Below are 25,915 nucleotides of genomic sequence, written 5' to 3'. Positions count from 1 at the left end.
GCCCTGCCCTGTGCCTCTGCTGTGGAAACTGATCTCAGGTGGCTCACTAGAACTCAATACAGCAGGCAGCCTGGCTACTCAACAAGGAGTCCACCAGGGCGTTAGGTTTTAATTGCTTGGGTGGCAGTTCAGTTCACTGTTAATGCATGGTTACTCTGTTTGATGATCTCCTCATAAATTGTTTCAGTCATGGATCTCCCTTGGGGACCATAAGAGTGGAAAGACGGATGGAGGAAGACAGCAACACGGTGTGTTCCACCACTTGCTCTCTGCTCCTGTTACATGACTGTCTTAGAGGAATGAAGCTTGGATTTAGTTTTCTCAGCTTGCGCAACATTTCACTCAATCAGCTTTTATACTTAAGCAATAATACATGAGGCCATGTGTTAGGACATTTATCATGGTTGTGACATGGTCTTTTTCTGACTGCCATGTAAAGCACAACTACCCAAAAATGGTTGCTATGGAGGCTCTTCCCCCTTGCTAGCTACACACTTAACACAATCACTTCAGACTGAAGTTGAAAGACGGCAAACGAGCTGCATTTTTGTTTCATTTGACCTGTTTTTCTATTGACATCTTTGTGTATATATCCAGAAAAGCTATGCTGATTCATGATTTAGACCGGCAGAGAGAAGCTTTGTCTCGTCCTGACTCTCGACACATTCGTTATTACAGTACCCAGTGGAGAATTTCAATGTTGCAAATGTCTCAATGCTTTTTACAGTGGCAGATTACTGTGGATCTGGAACCGCTAGGGTTGCAAAGGGTCAAACATTCCGTGAATTGTCCATGGGAAGTTCAACCTGGGAATTTGTGGAATTTTGCTTAAATTCATCAAGAAAGTTAGCTTATAACCATGAACCTTTTTTGTGGGATACACAAAGGCAATTCTAGGTCTTGTGGCATATTTTGGTTAAACTATTCCCATTTGAATTGCAACCCTCTGCATGCACAATGTATTCTTCCATCACATGTGCAGAACACTCTTCCATCACGTATACAGCTGATTCACAAGATATTGCACACTAAGGAGATGCTATTGAGCCCACACTACTACACTGTCTGAGCCAAGGACTACATGCTTTCTAATAAGTTTTTACTAAAATAATGATTTGGGTGAATATATTTTATGATATACATGATTTTTTGATAACTAGTAAATAGTAGCCTACAGAAAAGTGTTTAAATCATTTCTAATGTTAACAATTTCTGCTAGTCAGTTTTTGCTACCATGTGGGTTTTTAGCTTGCTCGAGCCTGCTAACTGAGTGTTAATTCACCTGTTTCCTTGTTTAATATTAAACTTTATCTTACAAAGGAGGAGTTTAATCTAACGCCTTAACTATTTATCTGTACATGGAATGGTATTTTTTTAAAATACAAAATATTTTAAAAATATTTTTCTAATCTTTACAGTGCCCTTGGCTTTTTCCTATCTGATGTGTGGAGACATTTCACTGCAGCTAATGTAGAAGGAAAAGCTGTGTACACTTGCAAATACTGTGCCAAATTATATGTGAAGAATGCAACAAAGATGCTGAAATATCTGGCCAGGTGCATAAAGTTCCCTGAGCGCTCACAACAAGCAACCTCTGACAGAAGTCCCTATACTTCTATTAGAAGTAAAAATTATGAATCTGACATCTTATCAATAGCAACAGCTCATGGTCCTCCTTGAATCAGAAGTTTTTTTTACTCAATGGAGGAACGTAGTCGGAGATGCTGATGAATGTTTTGCTCGAGCTGTGTATGCAACTGGTTCACCTCTGATGCTCACAGGCAATGTGTATTGGAAGAGATTTCTGAATGTTCTTCGCCCAGCATACACCCCTCCAACCAGAGCTCAAGTGAAGGTCAAGCAAATCATAGAGCAAGCAGACTGTATTGCAATCATCTCTGATGATTACATGACTGTCTTAGAGGAATGAAGCTTGGATTTATGAATGTTCGTGGGCAAGGAATAATTAGCTTTATCATCTCCCCTCAACCAGTATTCTACAAGGGACAGGCACACCGGTCTCTACGTTGCAGATGAGCTGAAGGCAGTCATCAATGACCTTGGACCACAGAACGTATTTTCACGGGTGACACAGTGCTGCGAACATGAAGACTGCTTGGTGTCCTACCCTCACATCACATGGCTCATGCATTGAATCTGCTCCTCGAGGACATCATGGTACTGAAAACAATGGATACACTCTACAAGAGAGCCAAGGGAATGGTTAAGTATGTGAAGGGTCAAATTATAGCAGCAATCTACCCCTCCAAGCAAAGTGAGAAGAATAAGAGCACCACATTGAAGCTGCCCAGCAACACCCGTTGGGGTGGTGTTGTCATGTTTGGCAGTCTTCTGGAGGGGAAGGAGTCTCCAATAAATGTCTGTATCAATCTGTTGATATGGACAGCCCCATCAACAGGATCCTCCCGGATTATGTATTTTGGGAGAGAGTGGTAAGCGGCCTGAAACTCCTGAAATCTATAGCAGTAGCCATTAAATGGATTGAGGGAGACAATACCATCAGACTCTGCTTGTAGACGTAAGAGAAGAAATCCATACTGCCCTGCTCACTTCACTGTTGCACCAAGCAGAGGAAACTGCTGTTCTGAAATACACCAAAAAGCGTGAAGACTTCTGCCTGAAGCCCATACACGCCGCAGCGTACATGTTGGACCCAAAGTTTGCTGGCAAGCGCATCCTGTCTGTTGCAGAGATCAACAAGGTCTATGGTGTCATCACTACTGTGTCTCGCCACCTTGGCCTGGATGAAGGCAAGGAAAGTTGGAAAGTGACAGTGTAGATGAGGCCTCAGTCTGATGTTCTAGAGGTGGACATTAAGGAGGTCATGGAAGACAACCAACGCTTTAGTTTCTGGACTATCATTTTACAGATGTATGTTGAAAATGTTTTTGGGAGATGCGATGGATCATTCAATATTCCCTTTTGTTCAGTGAAATCATTCCATGTGAAGTCAACTTGTTCAATTCGTGACTAAGTGTTTTTATTTCTATTGGAAGGATTTAATCATTTGCAATAGTCTACTTATGATAAGGTAAAAGGTTTGTTTCGGGCTCCATGTGATATGGTAAATATCTCCAAAGCAAGAAACATCGACATTTAAAAGGTATTAATATTCATTCCCATTTATTCCCACGGAAATTTTCCACCTCTGAATATTACCCAAAATGTGCCACCCCAGTAACAGCAGTATTGCGTTGCTAGGGTAATGATGCAAACTATCTGTTTTTCTGAATGTGGCTATGTGTATGTTGTCTAGTATGTCATGGGATACTCTTACTCCAAATCACCTGTTGTATAAGGCTGGCTATAGTGGGTTAGCCATTTGAATGAAGTGAGTATTATAGCCTATTTTGGGGGGAATAAGACAGGATCAGTCTTTGTATGGTGTTGCATGCTGATTGTTTTCCTCTTCCCTCCCCTCCAGTGATGGACACAAAGGCGGTGTTTACTGCCTTGTACAGTGTGTGTGAGGAGAATGCTACGTTCTTCTCTGAGGGTTGTAAGGGGGCCCAGGGGGGCGCGGCACAGCGACTGGTGGACACCATGACCCTGATCCAGGAGCACGCCCGCAGCCTGGAACCTGTCATCTCCGGCTTTGCTGCTGTCTACCACCACTTTGACTTTGACCCACACATACCAGCCAACGGATACCGCTCTCTAGTCAAGGTAGAATGGCAGGGTTTGTTTGTCTGTATGTGTGACAACTCCCTAGTTAAGAGAGATTGATGGAGTGTGTTTTTCAGCGTTGTTAGTGCATATATGTGTGTGTGCCTGACGACCTCAAAATTGGGGAAAACTCAACACCAGCATCGTATGCCTCAAGTTTATTTTTGTTTCTGCTTTTTTTTTTTTTTTTTGCTAACAATTGATTGAGTGTCACGATATAACCTTTTCAGGATCCCTCTTTTATTGATGAGAAATCATGACCACCTCTCTGCCAGCTGCTTACCTCTATTAGTAGTCTCAATTTCTGTCTCCACCTTTTTTTATGGTCTCTTACACTCCTTTTCTGTACCTGATGTTTTTTGCTCTGACATTCTCTTTTTTTAATGTTATTTCTATCTCTCACACAAGCACTTTTCCTCCTCCCCCTATTTCTTTCACTCCCTTCTCTTTTTCCTCCCACCCCTCTCCTAGGTGGTGCGCTGCTGCATTCTCCACATCATCCACAAGGGGCGCTACATCTCCACCAACCGACGCAGCATCTTCTTTCGGACGGCCCACAACGCAGGGGAGATGGAGGCCTACTGCTCGGCCCTATGTCAGCTGAGAGCCCTGCTCTACCTGGCCCAGCGACTGCTGCACGACAACAGCCACGGGAACCTCTTCTTCCACGAGGAGAGCGGCCTCAGTCAGAGCTTTGTCCGGGAGTACTCCTCCATGCACAAGGGCTGCTTCTACGGACGCTGTCTTGGATTCCAGGTAGGGGGGAGATTTGGAGGGAGGAATACTTTTGGAATGACTGAAGCACTTTTGGTTAGCCTCAGGGAAAAATATTTTGTCATGATTTGTGTTCATGTCTCTCTTCAAGTTCACTCCAGCCATCCGTCCCTGTCTGCAGACCATAGCCATCGGCCTAGTGGCCTTCGGAGAGAACTACAGGCGCCACCAGTCAGGCATTGGTCAGTGGCTCCAGCAAACCTCCCTATTGATGGAAACAAAAGCCACTCAATCATTAATAAATTCTCATTTACATCCTAAACCATTCTACTGACATGGCAACTCAGTCGACGTGAAGGGATTGTGAGGGTGAATATCAATGCTAGATACAATACATCATTAACCTGTAGTGACACCCCCGTGAACGGGACTGTTGTCATCATCTGACACTAATTAGCATAACGCAACGGAAAATCTTCCTATTCATGAAAATCACAAGTGAAATATATTGGAACACAGCTTAGCCTTTTGTTAATCACCCTGTCATCTCAGATTTTCAAAATATGCTTTACAGCCAACGCTAGACAAGCATTTGTGTAAGTTTATCATAGCCTAGCATAGCATTATGCCTTGCTAGCAGCAGGCAACCTTGTCACGGAAATCAGAAAAGCAATCAAATTAAATCGTTTACCTTTGATGAACTTCAGATGTTTTCACTCACGAGACTCCCAGGTAGACAGCCAAAGTTCATTTTTTTTCCCAAAAGATTATTTTTGTATGCGTTATAGCTCCGTTTGTTCTTCACGTTTGGCTGAGAAATCGCCCGGAAATTGAGGTCACCACAACGCCGAAAAATATTCCAAATTAGCTCCATAATATCGACAAACATGGCAAACGTTGTTTAGAATCCATCCTCAAGGTGTTTTTCTAATATCTATTCGATAATATATCCGTCGGGACAATTAGTTTTTCACTAGGACCGATTGGAGTAATGGCTACTTCTGTAATTTACGCAAGATTCTCTCTTGGAGCCACCATGTGACCACTTACGCAATGTGGCCGCCTACGGCTATTCTTCAACAGAAATGCGTAAAACTACGTCACAATGCTGTAGACACCTTGGGGAATACGTAGAAAGCGTAAGCTGGTTGATGGTACATTCACAGCTGAATAGGAAGTCATTGGAACGCAGAGCTTTCAAAACCTGCGGCACTTCCGGATTGGATTTTTCTCAGGCTTTCGCCTGCAAAATCAGTTCTGTTATATTCACAGACAATATCTTTACAGTTTTGAAACGTTAGTGCTTTCTATCCAAAGCTGTCAATTATATGCATATTCTAGCATCTTTTCCTGACAAAATATCCCGTTTAAAACGGGAACTTTTTCCCCCAAAATTAAAATACTGCCCCCTAACACCAAGAGGTTAACCGCTAAGGTATGTGGGATGCTAGCGTGGCCTGGCCAGAAGCCGGTGAAATTGCAGAGCGCCAAATTCAATAACAGAAATACTCATAATAAAAATGTGTAAAACATACAAGTGTGTTACATCGGTTTAAAGATGAACTTCTTGTTAATTCAGCCTTGTGTCAAATTTCAAAAAGGCTTTACGGCGAAAGCATACAATGCGATTATCTGAGGACAGCGCCCAGCACACAAAAGCATACAAGCATTTTCCAGCCAGGTAGAGGAGTCAAAAGTCAGAAATGGCGATTTTAAAATGAACCCCTTAATGTTGTGTATTGATATTCTAGTTTTGTCCCTTTAGGGCACCTGTAACTCTCCTTGGCTTACCTACATTGAAATGCTTGGAATGGTCTTCCTGTGAAACGCATTAAACAATGCTCTCGTTAATTTCGACTCCCGTCTCATGTCCTGTCCTTTCATTAGTTGTGTAAGTAATATAGTGTGCTATACAACGAAACTGGAGACGAGGAAGAAAAGTTCTCACGTTTGTGCTCATCTTCTGCAGAAAGTCTGAGTTAAAAAAAAAATTATTCCGCAGTAGGAAGACTCAAACAAAACGTGGAGCTAACCAGTTGAGTGATGCTGGCTAGCCTTTGATGTCACGGCCTCGAGGGATAGAAAGAATTTTGCTGCGGGAGAAAGTGAAGTCAGCGTGAGTTAAAAAAAAGAAAAGGGTCTGGGAGTACGGGACCGTCTGAAAAGTGTGAGAAAGAAAAATAATCGAAAATGTCTGCATTGATTGGAAATGTAGGAACATTTGATGAATCTGTAGAACAATGGAGTTCTTACCAAGAACGTATTGAGTACTTTGTGCTGGCAAATGGAATTAAAGCAGAGGTTGTTGTGCCAACATTTTTCACTTATGGGAGGAAAAACATTCAATCTACTGCGTAGCCTAGTAATGCCTGAAAAACCTGGTGATAAATCATATGATGAAATTGTGGCTACCTTTTTTTAAAAGGACATTCTCCCAAACCACTGATAATTGCAGATATTCTGGTTTCATAAGAGAAATCAAGAGGAGAGGGAACCAATCTCAGTTTGTGGCTGTTTGAAACAGTAATCTGAAAACTGAATTTGGGCGAGCAATGAGTGACCCTATACGTGATGGGTTAGTGTGTGGCATGCGCAGCGAGGCAATTCAGAAACTCCTTTTGACTGAGAGTAACTTCTATTGCTCTCTGTAATGTTGAGTACGTCAATGGAAATGGCAAATAAAGACGCACAACAGCTAAGTACATCGACCAAAGTGCATAAGGTGTCTACGTGGTTAAAAAACAAGGCAGGAGGTGGGAAGCCATGCTATTGCTGTGGGAAACCAGGTCACCAAGCAGAGGAGTGTTGGTGCAAACACTTGGTGCAAACAGACTGCAGAAGTTGTGGATAAAAGGGTCACATCGAACGTGCATGTAAAAACCAAAAGACACAATCAAACAAAAGTACTGAACAAAGGAAAAGCCACTTCAGGAAGTACAAAAAGAAAGTGCATAAAATGGAGCACACAGAGGATGAACAAAGTGTCTGAAGGGGAGGAATCTTTGCATGTTATGTTAATTTCAGACAATTGATATGGGTACTGGGTGACACCGCTACTGGATGGAAACGCAGTACGGATGCAAGTGGACATTGGAGCAGCCATATCTTTGCTGTCTGAGGCTGTATACAAGGAGAAACTACATCACCTTACACTACAGCCCACAAAGATTACTTTGAAAACATACAGTGAGAGGAAGCGTGATTGTTACAGTGGAGCTCAACAAACAGAAGGTAAAGCTACCACTTTACATTGTGAAAGGCAACCATCCAGCATTGCTAGGACTCAAATGGCTGGAAAAGATCAAATTAAACTGGCAGGAAATTCACATGGTTGCAAAAGAGGACACCAACCTACAAGGGATAGTGAGGAAACACGCAGATGTGTTCAAAGGAGACCATGGCAGAATAAAGGACATAACAGTTCAACTGACTGAAACCAGACAGCAAGCCAAAATGCTTCAAAGCTAGACTTGTCCCATACGCCATAAAACCAAAAGTTGAAATTGAGCTAAACAGACGAGTCGAGAGTGGAGTATTGGATCCAGTGAATGTTAGTGAATGGGCTACACCCGTTGTTCCAGTCATAAAAAAAGATGGATCACTCTGAAAAATATCCACTACCCCTCATTGACAACCACTTCTGGTTTAGCTAGAGGACAAAAATTCAGTAAGAGACTTATGTCAGGCCTATCTACAGATGCATGTGGACCAAGAGTCACAAGAACTGTTGACCATAGTGACTCACAAAGGACTGTACAGGTACCGGAGGCTTCCATTTGGAATCACCTCAGCTCCGGCCTTGTTTCAGAGAGCTATGGACTAGATACTGAGCGGGCTCACTGGGGTCCAATGTTACCTCGATCTACTCATCACTGGCAAAGATGAGCAGGAGCACCTGAGAAACCTGAACTCTACACTACAGAGATTGGAGAGGTACGGTCTGAGGTTCTGGAAGGACAAATGCAAGTTTTTCCGGTCCTCTGAGTACCTGGGCCATGCCATCGAAGGTGAAGGCTGTTGTGGAAGCTCCATCCCCACAGAACGTGAGTCAGCTAAGATCATTCTTAGGACTACTGACATACTACACAATCTTTGTGCCAAACCTAGCTAACATGTTAAAGCCACTGCATGTACTTTTGAACACAACCAAACAGTGGAAGTGGACAGACACATGTGAGGAGGCTTTCAAGAAAGTGAAAAAAGCCTTAGCTCAGTCAGAGGCCCTAACCCACTTCAACCCCAACTTGCCATTACAGTTGGCATGTGATGCATTGCCTTATGGCGTTGGTGCGGTTGTCTCACACATCATGCCATCAAGTGAAGGCCAATTGCTTTCGCATCACAAACCTTAAGTAAAGCAGAGAGCAATTATGCACAGATAGAGCGTGAAGCACTCGTCCTTGTGTTTGGAGTTAAGACATTTCATCAGTTTCTGTTTGGCCGTTGATTCACACTGCTGACGGACCATAGACCCCTCACCTCCATCTTTGGTCCCCACACCACCGGCATTCCGTCGCTTGCATGCAGCGATGGTCGTTATTGTTATCTGCTCACCAGAACGATATCAAGTACAGAAGGTTTGAGCAGCACAGCAATGCAGACTGCCTCTCAAGGCTTCCCTTACCTGTCGCACACACTGAGCACTCCCAGGCTGAAATCTTCTAATTCAATGAAGTGACGAATGTCCCAGTTACTTCTGTCCAAGTGAAAAAGGTCACCCACACTGATCCAGTGATGTCTGAGGTCGTGAACATTGTCACTTGTGGAAAAGGAGACATGTTGGACAGCCTACAACCTTACCAAGTGAGGAGAAACAAACTCACAGTTCAGTTTGGATGCTTGCTATGGGGTATTCGAGTCATCATACCGCCGCCACTGAGAAGGCAGGTGCTTGAAGAACTCCATTCAGGGCACTGTGGCGTGGTGCGAATGAAGGAGATTGCACGCAGCTACTTTTGGTGGCCAGGTCTGGACGCAACTATCGAAGATGAGGTCAAGTCATGTTCTGCATGTCAAAAGATAAGGAACATGCCTCAGCTAGCGCCACTACACCTATGGGACTTCCCAGAGGAGCCTTGGCAGCGAGTCCACATAGACTATGCAGGCCCACTGGAGGATCTTACGTTTTTAGTCGTAGTTGACGCACACAGCAAATGGCCTGAGGTCACAGTGATGAAGAGTACCTCAGCTGAAAGAACCATCGAATATTGCCAACGCAACTCGTTAGTGATAATGGCCCCCAACTGGTGTCTGAAGAGTTCCGGTCATTCATGGAAGTAAATGGAATTCAGGACATCAAGTTAGCGCCGTATCACCCTGCAACGAACGGCCTCGCTGAAAGGTTTGTCCAAACGATGAAGCAAGCTTTAAATCATCACCAGGGAACAGCTCCCTCAATAGGCGTCTAAATACCTCCTGTTAACTTACAGAAACACTCCCCATGCTACAACCAAAGTGGCCCCCGCGTCAGCCATGATGAAAAGACTGCTTCACACGCGACTCGACCTCCTGAGACCTCAAGTCGAGACCGGTTGTACAGACACAACCGCAAGCACAGGTGGAGAGACGGAGAAAAGCAAAACACAGCTTCATAGCTGGAGAGCGAGATCTTGCTCGGAACTACTGCAAAGGTCCAAAGTGGATACCAGCCACAGTGGTTGCATATGGAGAAGACAAGTGGATCAACTGTTGCAAGGAACCAACCTCGGGATGACTCCTGTCAAATGACAAACCAAGAGCAGCTACTGGAGACCTACCACGACTATGGGCTATCACCTGAACATCCACTGCAGCAACCTACGAATGTGGAAAGTGCTCCAGACTCACCTGAACCAGCCAGAGTGCCTACTCGGGGTACTGTTGCACCCCAGTCTGGGCATACACCATCAACACTCAGACTCAGAGATAATGTGACTGTAGACTCACTTGTATGTCGTTATTACCCTGCAAGAGAAAGACAACCACCTGACAGGTTGACTATTTAGTTCAGACTAACCACCGACATTGGGGCAGAATACACCCCAGGGTTAAGTCTGGGGACTGAGGCAGTCTACCCTCTATCCCTAGTTTAGAAAAGGTTATTCTGAGAAGTTAATTTATTTACATTAATAGAATATATATTAAAGAAAACAATAGGCAAAACGGTGACTATTTACTTTTTCCTTGAGTGATCAAAGCTAAAAGGGGGAGGAATATGTTGTGTATTGATATTCTAGTTTTGTCCCGTTAGGGCACCTGTAACCCCCCAATGCTGACCTACGTTGGAATGTTCTTCCTGTGAAACCCATTAAACAATGTCCACGCTAATTTCTACTCCCGTTTCATGTCCTGTCCTTATGTTAGGTATAAGTAATAGAGTGTGCTATACAACACTTACCTTTGATCTTCATATGGTTGCACTTACAATACTCCCAGTTACACAGTAAATAAATAAAGTCCCTCTATGTCCCAAAAACTCAGTTTTGTTGGTGCGTTTTGTTCAGTAATCCAATAGCTCCAAGGCGGTCACAGCAGGCAGACGAATACATACTAGAAGTACCGGTAAAGTTTGTCGAAACATATCAAACAATGATTATAACTAATCCTCAGGTTGTTTGTCTTTATAATCAATAATATTTCAACCGGACAATACCGTTTTAAATAGAAAGGAAAAATAACAAACGGAGCTCGTCGAATCAGGTCTGTAAAGTTCCTCTGACCAAAAGGGCTGTTTACTTGTCGTTTTTCAAAATAAGTGCCTGAAACCATGTCTAAAGACTGCAGTTCCTATGGCTTCCACTAGATGTCAATCTGATTCCTAACCCAGTGGGTTCTCTATAGGCATTAAGTTGGAAAAACAGCCACATGAAAATAATTCCACTTCCTGAATGGATTTTTCTCAGGTTTTCACCTGCCATATCAGTTCTGTTATAGTCAGACATGGTTTTAACCGCTTTTGAAACTTTAGTGTTTCCTATCCAAATCTACAAAATGCATGCATATCCTAGCTTCTGGGCCTGAGGAACAGGCAGTTTACTTTGGGCACGCTTTTCATCCGGAGGTGAATATACTGCTCCCTACCCAAGAGAGGTTAAATGGAGACTTACTTACATTGCCCATTAACCCACACACACATTTGAAATTCTTTCTTAATTCCCAAATGACATTAGTCTAGAAGGATTCCAACATTTCATAGGTCATGGATATATGGACACTTATTAGTACAGAAACACCTTTTCCATACAGCACACACAAGTAAGCATTTCATTGTTAGTCTACACCTGTTGTTTTATGAAGGATGTGACAGCACACACAAACGATATGATCGAACACTGTCTTGTGCTCGATGCTGCGTCCCAGTGGAGGAAGGAGGTATTGCACCGTACGGTGAGTATCTGTCCCCCTGACCACTGCTATAGTCTGTCTGGGACATAGAGCCAGCCTTTGACATGGTCAAAGTATCCCCATGGTCACCTATTAACCAAGTCTTGGTGATTTAATTAGATTAGGGGAATCTGTTTTAGTGCTGTGGCAGAACAAATAGCCATACAGTTCAGCTCTCCTGGACAACAAGTGACCATTGCTCCGTCCCATCCAGACACTCCTAGCATGTACTGCCTCCAGTCTCTGCCTCCCCCTCCCTGTGTTTCTGTCTCAGTGAGGTGGTGATTTGATGTTAGCTACTCACTCCCTCTTCTTCCCTGTTTTCTTTTCATTCATCTTTATCCATACCTATACATTTTTCCCTCTCTGCCACTTCTACTACCATGACCCACTTTTTTACCTGCAACTGTATTTATCACCCTCTCCTTCTTGCCTCCCTCCTACAACCATCTCTCCTACAACCATCTCTCCACTATCTTCTCTCCCCCTTCCCTCTTTCTCCAGGTGTAGCAGCCAGCTCCTTCTTTACCTCAGGGAAATACGCCATCGACCCGGAGCTAAGGGGGGTGGAGTTTGAACGCATCACTCAGAACCTGGACGTCCACTTCTGGAAGGCCTTCTGGAACATCACAGAGACTGAGATTCTATCTGTGAGTCACTGACTACTCTGGATGGACCTTGGAATGGGTGGCTGGTAGAATACTCTTCCCTTGCGCTGGGATGTACAGCTCAGTGGTAGATTACTCTTCCCTTGCATGTGTTTGTCTCAGCGTTTGTCCTGTTGGCTATCTTGACTCTCTTTCATGCCTCTCATAGTTATGTAGTTAGAGCTTGTAATACTGTCACTGTGTTTAGATTTTACTGGATGCTTCCCTGCCATGAGAAGATGCTCTTAACTTTGTCTTTTGTCAAGTTTATTGACCTACAAATGACCGGAAGTTCAAAACAAAAGAATGAAATGATGTGGTGAATTATGAATGTTTATCTGATTTGCCCTCTGCCTTCACTCTTTCTTTCTTGTCCCTCCTCCTGAAGGAAAAGACTGAAACATTGCGGTGTATCTGTGACAGATGACAAAGTAATCTTCTTCCTCCTTGCCTTCCACTCGTCCCCAGAGTCTAGCCAGTATGACGTCCACCCAGGTGAAGGTGAACCGTGCCCTCTCAGTGCCCCCTGTGCCCTTTGACCTCCCGCTGGTGGCCGATCCGCACCTCACTGTCACCATAGAGGCCCCGTCGGCCCACACCGGCCCTGGCCCCGTGCAGATGAGGCTGATCTCCTACGAGCTGAGGGAGGGGCAGGTAACTAAAAGCCTTGTTCATATTGCCATTTTGAAGTGACTCATCCTATTTTTTTTTTTATATATATCTGATTCAAATCGTACTTTTCCTGCCGTCTGAACAGCCAAAAAGTACATGGGATCGGATATTTCCAGCCACATTTCAAACCACCTTTATATTTGATGAAAAAGGAGGACGAAGGCAGTTTTCATATAATACATTTAAATGCCTTTATTTTTATGGCGCGTTCAATGGAAACAAAGATAAAAAAAAATAGTAAGCAATACTATACACATAAAAAATTGAAATACTGTAGATATGTTATCAAAATGCAAATTAAGGCTAGAAGCATAATCGAAAAAACGTTTTGCAAAGTAAACAAGTTTGTATTGGACAAATACAGGTAGGTCCTGCTTGGTTCTTCGGTTCCTATTGAATACAACCCTGGTCTTATACTGGTTATATTCCAGTCTCAGCTGATTCTACATCAAAGTTCACTGTTGTTAACCTTTCAAATCTGACATGCAGAACCTTTTAACTGGTAGATCAAAATGTGCTGCTGTCACTGTACTACCTTTAATAGCAGCAGTCTGACAGTGTGTATTTCTCATATTAATTGGCTTCAAGCTGTTGAGAAGCCTCTTCCTGCGTGAAATGCTCAAACATCAAGGGATTCTGTTAGTTTGCGTTTCCTTTGTCTGAGAGCAGCTGTTGTAAACAACAGTGTCTTCTCTGCTCATCCGTGGCTCTTAATCCCTTTAAATCCTCACACACACACACACATTTATTTGGGGAGGTATTGAACAGCAGAGCTGAGCATCTGTAGTCTGGTATTAAACCAGACATATCAGCCAACACTTTCAACTCACTCATTGATCCTGCTCAGTCAAAGAGCTGTTGTTTTATGTGGAGGACACAAGTGAAAGCCTCTCTGCTGTTCCCTGCTAATGTTAATGAATGAGGATGGTGTGTTTCTGGTGGAGCTGGAAGGACAGTCAGGAGCAGAGAAAACCGCACAGCTAATCCTGACTGAAGGGATTGTTCAACAGAGCTGGAAAGCAAACGGACAAATTAATATCTGTAGCAATTGAAGTGAAAACAGATTTTTTTCTACCTTTTGATTATGATCGTGATTGTCTGTCTCTGTAGGACAGTGAGGCGTTGCTGTCCCTGTCTCGTTCTGAGGGGGGTCCGATCTCCCTGTCTCTGGGAATGAAGACCAAGCAGAGCCCCCCTTCTCGCGGGCTCCTGGTTCACTACCACGGAGGAGGCTTTGTGGCCCAGACCTCCAAGTCTCACGAGGTAACAACACATTCTGTTCTCGTTTGTTCGTTGGTAAGGAATTGACATCACGTTTCACCTTTAACCTAACTAGTGTCTCTATGGTGGGAGCCCATGGTGTGGCCTGGTTCTCTCCACAGCCTGTGTTCAAGACATCAATGTCTTTTTTAAATATGTTATAGTTAACTGGAATCAAACCATTCTAATGAACAGTTTGGGAGTTGGGTTGTTAGAGGGGTACTTGGTGGCCTTGAGGATATGATTGTGTTTTCACTCCATGGCTTTCCTGTAGTGAGCCGTTCCTGCTAAAGACCATTTAATTCATCCTGTAGGGTTGATGGACACACACAGACTTTATTTGTATCACTCTATTTTCTAGTAATTGGTGCAGGCCAGCCCCCCTTACCCCCTCTTCCACTCCTGTCTCTTTCCTCCCTCCTCATTCTCTCCTCTCTCTCCTTCCCCCTCTGTCCTCTTGAAGTGGTCAGCTCAGAGCTCAGCCTCTGACAGATGAGACAGGGGGCTGTATTATATAACCAGCAGGCTACTTTTAACCACTGAGAAGCGTCACCATGAAACCAGAGTGGACTGGCAGTCCATTGATCTCCAATAGCCTAGCAACCAGAGGCTATAGGAAGTGATCTGACGAGGAACAGGCCTGTCATGTTGAATTAGCCTGGAATTGTGCATGAAGTTATTATGGCTTTATATTACATAGACATCTTCCATTAGGGCCTATCTGTGTGTGATCTCTAGACTCTCTCCTCTAACCCTGTCCTCTACGCGTTCCTCCTTTCTGATCATTATTCCCTTTGTTCTCTACTCTCCTTTGTCCTAATGACCTCTTCTGTCATTTTTGTAATCACTTTGGCTCTTTGCTTTCTTTTCTCTCTCGATTCTGCACTGTACCCACTCTTGTTCTTCCTTCTTCCCCCTGGCCAGTGGGGGGATGGATAGAGCCTGTGAGGGCAGGAGTCTGTGGTGTCTCCATTTTTCACTTTTCCCCCTCCTGCCACCTTCACTCCTCCTCCTGGAGTGTTCAGGGAGATGGATAGTGTCTGAGGGCTGAAGCTCTCACTCTCTCACACAGAGGGAGCTGTGTAGTGTGAGGGCAGAAGTCTGTGGTGTCCCTCTCAGTACCCCATTGATCCAGACCCCCAATAATGGATGGGCCACAACTTAATCACTCAAGTGTGTATGTCAGAGGTGCTAGCCCAGAAGCAGATTAACCACAGTGCCTGTCTCTGCAGAGGAGTGGAACTACTACACCCTGTAACCCCGGCAGTAGGGGATGATCTGCAAGGTTATGGATAGGTGGGCATACTTTCCATACACACCTCTCATCAGGACAGTTTAGACCCAGCCTGTTGTTCGGTGGGCATTCATCTCTCTATGGGGGCCGCTGGCAAACCTTGTGATTGTCAGATCTGGCCAGCGGTGCTGATGGGTGTCAACACATCATGTACTGACAATGGCGATCGTTCAAATTGACACACAGGCGCACACACACCACACACATCAGCGGTGCCAGACTGGGATCCATTATGACAGCGTGGCTTTGAGTGCAGGGCAGATTCCCAGGGATGGTGTTGAGGTGGTGTCTGGCAGTGTGATGTGGTCACATCCAGTCATGGGCCACTGAGGTGAGGCTCTCTGTGTATTGTTTAGAGGCAGAGCTGTCACTACTGACACTGTCCCTGATGCTTAGAGAGAAGAGGAGAGGTGTTCGAAGGACAGGAGAGAAAGTTCTGTAGAGGGCAGACTAATATTGTCAGATGTACGCTCTCTGACTAGGCTAAGTACTTGATGACTGTACAAGGTTATAATAATAAAAGCAAATATTCTAAGGATATTTGATCTGAAAAGTATGTTTCTAAGAATGCTAATCACTTAGCTACCATGACATCAAATTGCCTAGCAACAACAGGTTAACACCACCCCTGTGTAGTGAGAGCAAGGTTGTCATGTTGCGTTTGTGAGCACAGTGCACATACCTTGTATTTTCATAACAGAATTACCAAACCACCACTGGAGTTCTGCAGTGTACGTTTGAGGTTTGGTTGGTAGTTCACCATTAGAGAACCTGCAAGGTGGGAATCTGATACCAGGACCTCTTCTCCTATCCTTAACACCACCTCCTGTAAAGCTAGCTAGGGGGCACTAAGAAGCATTCAGAACTGCAAACAGCACTCTGCCTGCCCTCGTAGGGGGTTAACTCACTCCTTTCACCTCCATTCACCCCCTTTCTTCTCCAGCCGTACCTGAAGAGCTGGTCTCAGGACCTGGGTGTGCCCATCCTGTCTGTGGACTACTCTCTGGCCCCTGAAGCCCCCTTCCCCAGGGCCCTGGAGGACTGCTTTTACGCCTACTGCTGGGCCATCAAGAACCACCACCTGCTGGGTAGGACTACACACCACTACCACTTTATCTTAGAATAAAGGATCTTTAATATCCCAGAGTGGAAAATGTCTGACAACATTTTGATGCTGTGTACATGTAAATAGACATGCCTGTTTTTTTCAGGTGGGCTTTATTTGCAGTGATCTCATTATTTACCATGGCTACTTCCTGGTACTTAATAGATTATTATGACAGAAAGCTAAAGACTGGTTAGCTTGGAACTCACTCAACTGAATGTCATAGTCTCAACTTATGTCTCAAATATAAAACATTGTGGGACAAGATTAAACATTGCCCCATATAAACATGGGCACAGAGAGTGGGACTTGGAAGTGTTATATAGACTCTCTCACTTTTAGTCAGCTTTTCTCCTTTCTCTCCCTCTCCCTTTCTGTTTCTCTCACTCTCTTGCCTCAATCCTCTGATTCTCCTCTCTCTCAGGTTGGACGGGGGAGAATGTCTGTCTGGCGGGTGACAGTGCCGGTGGTAACCTGTGTATTACAACATCGATGCGCGCTGCTTCTCATGGTGTGCGAATGCCTGATGGCATCGTAGCTGCCTACCCTGCCATCCTGCTCACTGCCTACGCCTCGCCCTCCCGCCTGCTCACCCTCTTCGACCCCCTACTGCCCCTCAGTGTGCTCTCCAGGTGTCTCAGCGCCTACGCAGGTACGACTGTGAGAGGGAGCAGAGATGGTTTACTGCCCCTGAGTGTAGTGCGTGGTGTTTGTGCATGCCGATCAATACTGGTGAGTGATGGGTACTACATTTCCCCTCTCCCTCTCTCTCCCAGGTGAGGAGCCCCAGGCAGAGAAGCAGGTGAAGGTGAGCACTCTGAGCATGGTGAGGAGAGACACGGCCCTGCTGCTCAGAGACTTCAAACAGGGAGCTTCCAACTGGATCCACTCCCTACTGGACCCCAACAGAGCCGCTGCCACGGCATCAACAGGTAGGTACACCAGTGTGTGTGTGTGTTGGAGGGGTCTGGGGTGTGTTGTGGTGAGGGTATGTGTGTCTCTATGTACTTGTGTTCACGGATCTTTGTGTCTGACTGAGGTGAAATAATATTTTCCTATTACCGGAAGGGCCATGTATGTATGATTTGTATTAAAATTGATATCCATAGTTAACATCTTAACCAATCAATCACCCACGGCTACCACCCAGTTACGTCACACCCTCATCCATACTTATCAATTCACTGCTTAGTCTCAGGCCACAGAAGGCTCTCCCCACTAATTGTGTTGAAACCCTGCAGTAAGCAGACTATTCCAGGCGTCACCATGTTACATGACAAACAGCAGCTGTGGGCCAGACTAATGACTTTGTCATTGGGAGGTGTACATTATTAAAGACCATGATGGGGAGTTCATTATGAATAGAAGAGCTCAGTGAGTACAGCTTTGAGAACAGACAAGCCTCTTACAGCTGTGTTGTGACGGGGAGATCGTAATGACACCATTATTGCTTAAAGCTAGAATCCGCAGTTGAAACGATAACAAAGCGGGCACCCCGCCTCTGTTTTGGTCAAAAGCTGAGGGATGGGCCTGGAGCAATGTAACCACTCAAATTCAAACTGTAGACTGCTATGGATGGAAGGAACCCATGTGATAAATGTAGTTTTAACCATGTTTTAAAGCTTTACAGTGTTAGTTTACATTTATATTGTTTACATTTATAACACTGGGGTGAAATAAGATTGTGGGGTTCTGATGGGGTGTGACAGTTGAACTAAGCTCACAAGGCATTTTTAAGTGTTATTCTTCAATCACTGGTGTATATCAATCATTTATTAGTCCAAAAATGAATCCATCTCCCGATAACTGCATGTCCCTCACTCCCGCCTCTTCTCACTGTCCTCCAATCATGTCTTCATTGATGTTTCCCTGTTCCATAATGGCCTCAGTCTTTCTCTCACTCTGCTTCTGTCTTATTTTGGTTTGTCAATGACTTTCTCTTCTCTCTCCAGACACGTCTTCGTCAGTGAGGAAGAGTGTGTCTGAGGCATCCATCAGCTCACCCCACTCGGACCCCCCCGAGCTCCCTGAGCATCCCTCTGACTTCTCCCTTAGGAGAGAGTCTCTGAAGAGCCTTGCAGGCCACGCCAACAATGCCATCGCCACCCTCGCTGCTGCCCCCACCACACCTGCCCACAATGCAATGGTGTTCCCCGAAACCACGGTATGATACTCCCTGAGTTTCCCTTTAAAGCAGATGTAGGATCGGATTACCCTCCCCAAATCCTGACCAATTGGGGTGGGGGGTTAAACTGACTTCAGATCAGTGTTGCAGATTCATCCTTACTTCTTTTACAATGACTTCAGACACACTTGTCACTGAAGTGTTGGTGTTTGTCTTAACTAAGCCTCTCTGAATAATTTATGCAAATAGATGGTGACCAAGCTGCTTGTCTTGTTCCCTTCTCCACAGATTTGCGCAGGCAGGCAGACAGAACTGTGTGTCTGAGTGTAACCTGTCGTGTGTCAGTATGGGGATAATCTCTGCGCTTCTATAAAGCCAGTCTGAATGAATGCCTCTGTCTACAGGGGGAATATGAAGAACTGTCACATGACGTCACAGTGAAACATGTCAATGTTTGTTCCTGTGATTTTGAAATGTGAAAAAACATACTTGAGGCTTGTAGATTCTTAGAACAAGTGTCTGGTCCCAACGGAAAAACACAGCAGTATGATCCAGTATCATCAGGTTTCCACAGTCCTGGTCTTAGACTAGTGTTAACTTGTATATTGCCATGGTAATCTATTTTTCCTGTACCCCTCCAGCCTGACAACGTGAGCTTCTTCCTCTCCAAAGAGGTGGTGTCCATGTCGGATGCTCTGTCTTCTGTAGCCATAGCGCCCCCTGAGGGGGAGGAGGGCGTGGTGCTGGAGCACCCTCGGGAGTTCCCCCTGGGCTTCGAACCGCTGCGCTCTGAGCGGCTGGCTGAGATGAAGCTGGCCACCTCGCCTGTCGTCAGGAACCCCTACATGTCTCCTCTACTGGCCCCCGACAGCATGCTGAGAGGACTGCCCCCCATACACCTAGTGGTGGGTGAGAGGGAGGGAAATGGAGTTGAGGACTGGCTTGTCCCAAACAGTTTTGAGTCTTTTCCACCAATTATTATTTTTTACTTGATCCTATAATATCCTCTTTGACACCGTTTACCTCTCCTTCTCCCCTTAGGCCTGTGCATTAGACCCCATGCTGGATGACTCTGTTTATCTCTCCTTCTCCCCTTAGGCCTGTGCATTAGACCCCATGCTGGATGACTCTGTTTATCTCTCCTTCTCCCCTTAGGCCTGTGCATTAGACCCCATGCTGGATGACTCTTTATCTCTCCTTCTCCCCTTAGGCCTGTGCATTAGACCCCATGCTGGATGACTCTGTTTATCTCTCCTTCTCCCCTTAGGCCTGTGCATTAGACCCCATGCTGGATGACTCTGTTTATCTCTCCTTCTCCCCCTAGGCCTGTGCATTAGACCCCATGCTGGATGACTCTGTTTATCTCTCCTTCTCCCCTAGGCCTGTGCATTAGACCCCATGCTGGATGACTCTGTTTATCTCTCCTTCTCCCCTTAGGCCTGTGCATTAGACCCCATGCTGGATGACTCTGTTTATCGCTCCTTCTCCCCTTAGGCCTGTGCATTAGGCCCCATGCTGGATGACTCTGTTTATCTCTCCTTCTCCCCTTAGGCCTGTGCATTAGACCCCATGCTGGATGACTCTGTTTATCTCTCCTTCTCCCCTTAGGCCTGTGCATTAGACCCCATGCTGGATGACTCTGTTTATCTCTCCTTCTCCCCCTAGGCCTGTGCATTAGACCCCATGCTGGATGACTCTTTATCTCTCCTTCTCCCCTAGGCCTGTGCATTAGACCCCATGCTGGATGACTCTTTATCTCTCCTTCTCCCCTAGGCCTGTGCATTAGACCCCATGCTGGATGACTCTGTTTATCTCTCCTTCTCCCCTTAGGCCTGTGCATTAGACCCCATGCTGGATGACTCTGTTTATCTCTCCTTCTCCCCTTAGGCCTGTGCATTAGACCCCATGCTGGATGACTGTTTATCTCTCCTTCTCCCCTTAGGCCTGTGCATTAGACCCCATGCTGGATGACTCTGTTTATCTCTCCTTCTCCCCCTAGGCCTGTGCATTAGACCCCATGCTGGATGACTCTGTGATGTTTGCCAAGCGCCTGAGGAGCGTAGATCAGCCAGTCACCCTGTGTGTGGTGGACGACCTTCCCCATGGCTTTCTCAGCCTATCACAGCTCTCCAGGGAGACTAGGGAAGCGGCTAACATTTGCGTCAACCGAATCAGGGACGTCTTTGACCAGAAGGACTCGCCCCAGGAGCCGCGCATGCACCGCAAGCTGGAAAGGACCAATCGCCGTACTTCCTCTGTCGCCACTGGTGACCCAGAGAAACTCTTTGCAACACCCATTCAGGAGGAGGAGCTGCTAGATGCCAGGGGAGGGGCTCTAGTTTCAGATGGGGAGGGGCTAGTTGGCGTGGCAGCAGAGAACAACAAAAATGTTGTGGAATAAAGACATAATCAGGGGTTTGCTCGATGAAGAATGCTGTTTGTCAAAGGATTTAAAAGAGGGGGGATTTGGGCCATATGATGCCTGGGAGAGGAGAAGAGAATGGAGTGAAGGAAAAACAGCAGGAGGAGGATATGCAGAAGGAGTTGGTAGCGTGCCCAGTTTTGGAGAGACAGAATGACGTACCCATGGATAGAGAGGACAGCAAGTACTAAATGCAACTTCTTCAGCTTTCAAACTCTCAATTGCTGTTTAGCACCATGCACAGTGACATGTTGACCACACACACACTAAACCATTTTGCCTTTTGGGCTGCTGCATTGTGCTCTGTGTAGAACTGTGAGTTTGGAGCCTGGACATTATAAAACAGCACAGAGCGTTGTGGTGAATGGTCGATCCATCTCCCTATAGAAGACTATTCCAGTCCCTAATCAGATAGTGGTAGACGTGCAATGAGCTCCTACATAGTGCCATCACAACTTAATGGCCACTTGTCTTTTAGGGAGCCACTCTAAATCAAGCTTAATAACTGTAGAACTCTGAGGTCTGTTAAACGAGTTGGTTGTGAATACTGCCGCTGTTCGGTCACTTACTCTGCTGATTGGCCCATCAATAGGACGCTGCAGTGTTAAAAAAAACAAACATAGAAACTGGAAGGATTTCGTAGTACCTTGAAATTCCACAGAAATTGTTATCCATAATTGATCGTATTATGCCATAGTATTCCTTGTTTTTATTTATTGTGTGTGTACTCGTATTGTATTATTTTTAAAATCCTGGATTATAGTTATCCCTGGTTGTTCAAGGCTTTTAAGAGCATATTGTGAGGTGGATGCTAAGTTAATTTCCTAGCTGTGTAGTGCTATACTCTATGGCTGCTCATTCCTAGTTGTTCAAAGTAGCCAAATGTTAACCGCTATCACTGTAGTGACTAGTGGTCAGTTAGCCGTTACCCACCCAACCAGTCACCTCATAGTGAGATGTGGCTGAGGGTTGATATTATGAGGCCAATATAATCTCTATATGCTGGTCTGTCTTTTATACTGATATATTATAACTAGCCAATCATAAATAGCTAATGCAATATTATAGCTGCATTTTCATTGATCAGTGCAATCAACAGGATTCAGTGGAGCCATGATGATATTGTGTTGGATTTAAGTCACTGTTGTGGGAGCAAAGCATCAAGTCAGTCATTTTTGATTTGATCATTTTTATTAACGCCAAGTATTAAGTCTTATGATTTTAAGTCTCTTGTGCTCAGCCTTTGTTGCCATCTAAAATAAATCACTTAGCTGTCTATAGACTGACTGCCTTTAGAAGCAGATGTTTTTTTAAAGACTGGAAATCCTTTCTCTATTTGCACAGTGAATAACTTCAATAAGAAAGCCTGAAGCAGACGGATGCATGGCCCATCTCTTCATACTATCTGTACATCACTGCACTGACTGCCAAAAATGCAGCCCTCTATCCCAGGATGCAGTGCATTACACTGCCACAGCCCTTGAGCCAGGGGACGTCCTGCTTGCTGAACCATTTCTGCATCTCTGTCCAAATCAGAGGATCCATTCTGCTCCAACAGCCTGTACTGAGTGAGCAGGAGAATCTAGAACAAGCATGATAGTGAGCTCATACTCACTGAACAGGTGACTTCTCTAGTTAGAATGTGTCTTTCTATGCACCTTTAGGACATTCTACAGTGGCTGACTGACAATCTGTGATTCTCTGTCCTATTTGCTGCCAGTGCTTATTGCAGCGTTTTGAGGCAGGCTGATAAATTAAAAGAGCTGTTAAGTGATTCCCTTGAATACCTTTACGGTTATCTTGTTTTTAGAAGTATTGTGTTTAATGGTTGCTGGTTATGATAATTTCACATTTTTTCTTTGTAAGTTAAGTGTAAATGTTCGTTTCGCGTGTCGGTGTTTAGTGCCCACGTGTGTGTCTGGTAAGTGGATTCTGTATGCGTCTATCAATGACTCTAACATTGCACGTGTTTGTCAGTGCTTGTGTGGGTGGAACATCTACCATCTTTGAAACCATGATTGTGTGTTTTTAATTGCAGCAGTAAAGCAGCACGTGGGTGTATGGGGCCATGAGTTGCAACCCAAGCCCCTGAATCTCATGGGTGTTGTACAGTATACTATTGTTTAGCCAAGCAGGACTTCTGAGATCCCATTTAACACTGCATTCTGTCAGCCATCCATTGCTATGATGCATTACAAGGTCCTTGATGAATAAAGTTCTCATTGTGTTCTAGCAACATGACGACTGATAATGAATTTTGAGATTTAGTAGCCTGGTGTCTCCATTGCCAGAGTAGATATCATAAACCCACACCCGACCAGCACCACTCCAGGCCCTATGGGATGCCCTGAATGAATAGACTACTAGCGCCCCCAATGAGCAAGGTTAGTACAGCCCTCTGATCCATCTATGGAACTGTAATGGTGGGTTAGAACCGCTTGGTGGTTTATGACCAAATAGGTTGTTGCTTTAGTGTTTGTTTCTGGTCCTGGTCAGAAACATTGCTCTTGTTTTCTTGGTGGGCCACAAATTATTTTCTATGGGTCACAGTGCAACTTTGGGAACCACTGCAATAAGCTGCTCTTTTAATGGCTACCAATCCTTCACCTGATCTGAGAGGAGGGCACTGCACAGGAGAAATCCATGACATGGTGCTAGTCCATCAGTTGCTCTCGTGAGGTTACCGCCATCTTGTTTTCACCTTCCTAGTCCTATTGGTTGTCAGGAAAGGCAAGGAGCCATTTGAGAGCATTGGAACATGGTCTCCCTCCATATGTGGGCCAACCACTGTTTCTATGCCTCTAGAGGATTGATGCATCATGTATTTGTGTGCGTGTTGCTGTGTTCAAAACAACTTGGATCTTGGAAAGTGTCAAATCATGACGTCAGTGATCTTCACGTCGCAAAGTCTGAGTTCTAGAACGAGGCCCACGATTCCGAGTTGGAGGAAGGTTGTTGGAGATCGCTTTTTTTCACTCGAGTTCCCAGTTTTGAATGCTCGGAAGTCAGAATTTCCAGGTTCCTGGTTGTTTTGGTCAGTATGCACCTTTTTTGGGTCTTGAAATGCAAATTGGCTGAAGTAGTGTTGAGATATTTAATGTGGCTTTGTGTTTTGATTGTACGTTGTACTTCAACCATTTCCCTCATATATAGGCTATTTACACTGGATTCAACATCTCTTAGCCTGGGATATCTTTAGCTCTAGGCTAACATAAAACATGCAGTGTGAAAAGCCTATTAGTCAACATATCTAAAAGCTGTTTAGGTCAAGTACCCGGTCAAATGTTACCCTACACACAGCTATGTAGTAACACACCAGCATCCTTTCGTAGATTTTATCTCCTGTCTTTGGTGAGCCATGTCTCTTTTTCTATCTAAAAATAGGTCTTGGTTGAAATGCTTTCGATCAACCCTGAAGCTAGTTGTGCAAGGCTATTTCCCATTTACATTTGGTCATTTTGCAGACGGTATTCCACTTAGTTTGCCTAGAGCATTGTGGAATCTACACAATCTGGGGTCACTTGAGAATCATTTCCTTGAATAAAAATGACCCCGACTGCCTGCTTCGCAGAATGTGTTCTTTATAGGAAATGTTTTAATTTTTTTGTCCCACTTAGACCAGGGGTTCTCTATGGGTTCTGTAGAGGTACTGCCGGGTGTCCGAAAGCCAAACACACATTTCACCAATTATACATTTTTTCAACTCAGCTATTCCAATGTGCAATATGTCGATTGCAGGATATTACCTTTAAAGCAGCAATTCAGTGGAGCCATGAGAACTGCAACATTTTCACTCCGATGCCAACGGGCCTCTAATGTTCTTTACCCTGGCCCGAGACTTGGTTTGTTCACCAACAGGCGGGCCTCTAATGTTCTTTCCCCTGGCCCGAGACTTGGTTTGTTCACCAACAGGCGGGCCTCTAATGTTCTTTCCCCTGGCCTGAGACTTGGTTCGTTCAGCCATAAACTGCAGAAGTCATAACTCCTTGTAGACTATTTTTATCACACGAGTTATGATTATGAGGGGGAAAAGGGGTCCCCTCTCCAGACCCAAAACGTTTGCGAACCCCTGACTTGCACTTTATCACACAAGTGGTATTGTCTATGTTAGATTAAGGCAGAACCAAAGATTGCATCTAGTTTTATATGAAACTTGCTGTCATTGTCATTGACGTTAGTAACAGACATTTTGGCCTGGGTTGATGTCCTGGTGGCTGTATCATTGAGATCTACATAGTAGTTCTCTGTTTGCACTTTATGGAACAAGATGCTGTTGTTAATATAGAGCTATTGAAGATAACTATATTTTATTAAAACCTACACAAAGCCATAGACTGGAAGAAAATGTTTTAAAGTTGATTTTTTATTTTACAACACCACAAGTGCAACCATGTGAATAAAAAAAGATGAATCTATATTACAAAAATAAAATGCATTTCCTGTATAGATATTTTTTACTTTGACTTGTTATTCCATTTATTTTGTTTTTGACTCCTGTAATGTCTCTTTACAGGATTGGTTGAATGTTTCACATATGGATTGAGTATTTTGTCTCTTGTAACCCTTGTTTTCCCTCACTTTTTTTGGAATAAATATATTCTCCTAAATGTGTTACATCTATTTATTT

At 44.6% G+C, this 25,915-nt stretch overlaps 1 protein-coding gene across 6 annotated transcripts in view; it reads left to right on the top strand.

Annotated features, from left to right (window-relative positions):
• The window catches only part of LOC118371308 (hormone-sensitive lipase-like), a 43,538-nt gene extending 17,643 nt beyond the window's left edge, over positions 1-25,895 (top strand). For 2 of the 6 annotated variants that reach the window (XM_052489986.1, XM_052489985.1), the window contains 12 exons: positions 3,446-3,687; positions 4,159-4,443; positions 4,553-4,643; positions 12,268-12,413; positions 12,879-13,064; positions 14,193-14,345; positions 16,580-16,724; positions 17,166-17,393; positions 17,518-17,673; positions 18,694-18,905; positions 19,508-19,771; positions 20,866-25,895. In XM_052489986.1, the coding sequence (XP_052345946.1) occupies positions 3,446-3,687; positions 4,159-4,443; positions 4,553-4,643; positions 12,268-12,413; positions 12,879-13,064; positions 14,193-14,345; positions 16,580-16,724; positions 17,166-17,393; positions 17,518-17,673; positions 18,694-18,905; positions 19,508-19,771; positions 20,866-21,267 (2,510 nt within the window). In that variant the 3' untranslated portion in view covers positions 21,268-25,895. Of the gene's footprint in view, positions 1-3,445; positions 3,688-4,158; positions 4,444-4,552; positions 4,644-12,267; positions 12,414-12,878; positions 13,065-14,192; positions 14,346-16,579; positions 16,725-17,165; positions 17,394-17,517; positions 17,674-18,693; positions 18,906-19,154; positions 19,772-20,865 lie in introns of those variants that run through there. The other 4 variants (XM_052489987.1, XM_035756715.2, XM_052489988.1 and 1 more) reach the window with 4 other exon arrangements.
• Positions 25,896-25,915: the final 20 nt, after the last annotated feature.

Source organism: Oncorhynchus keta, chromosome 31, assembly GCF_023373465.1.
Source record: "Oncorhynchus keta strain PuntledgeMale-10-30-2019 chromosome 31, Oket_V2, whole genome shotgun sequence".
Taxonomy (NCBI): domain Eukaryota; kingdom Metazoa; phylum Chordata; class Actinopteri; order Salmoniformes; family Salmonidae; genus Oncorhynchus; species Oncorhynchus keta.
The sequence above is the reverse complement of the archived record's forward strand: the minus strand, read 5'-3'. Positions and strand labels throughout refer to the sequence as shown.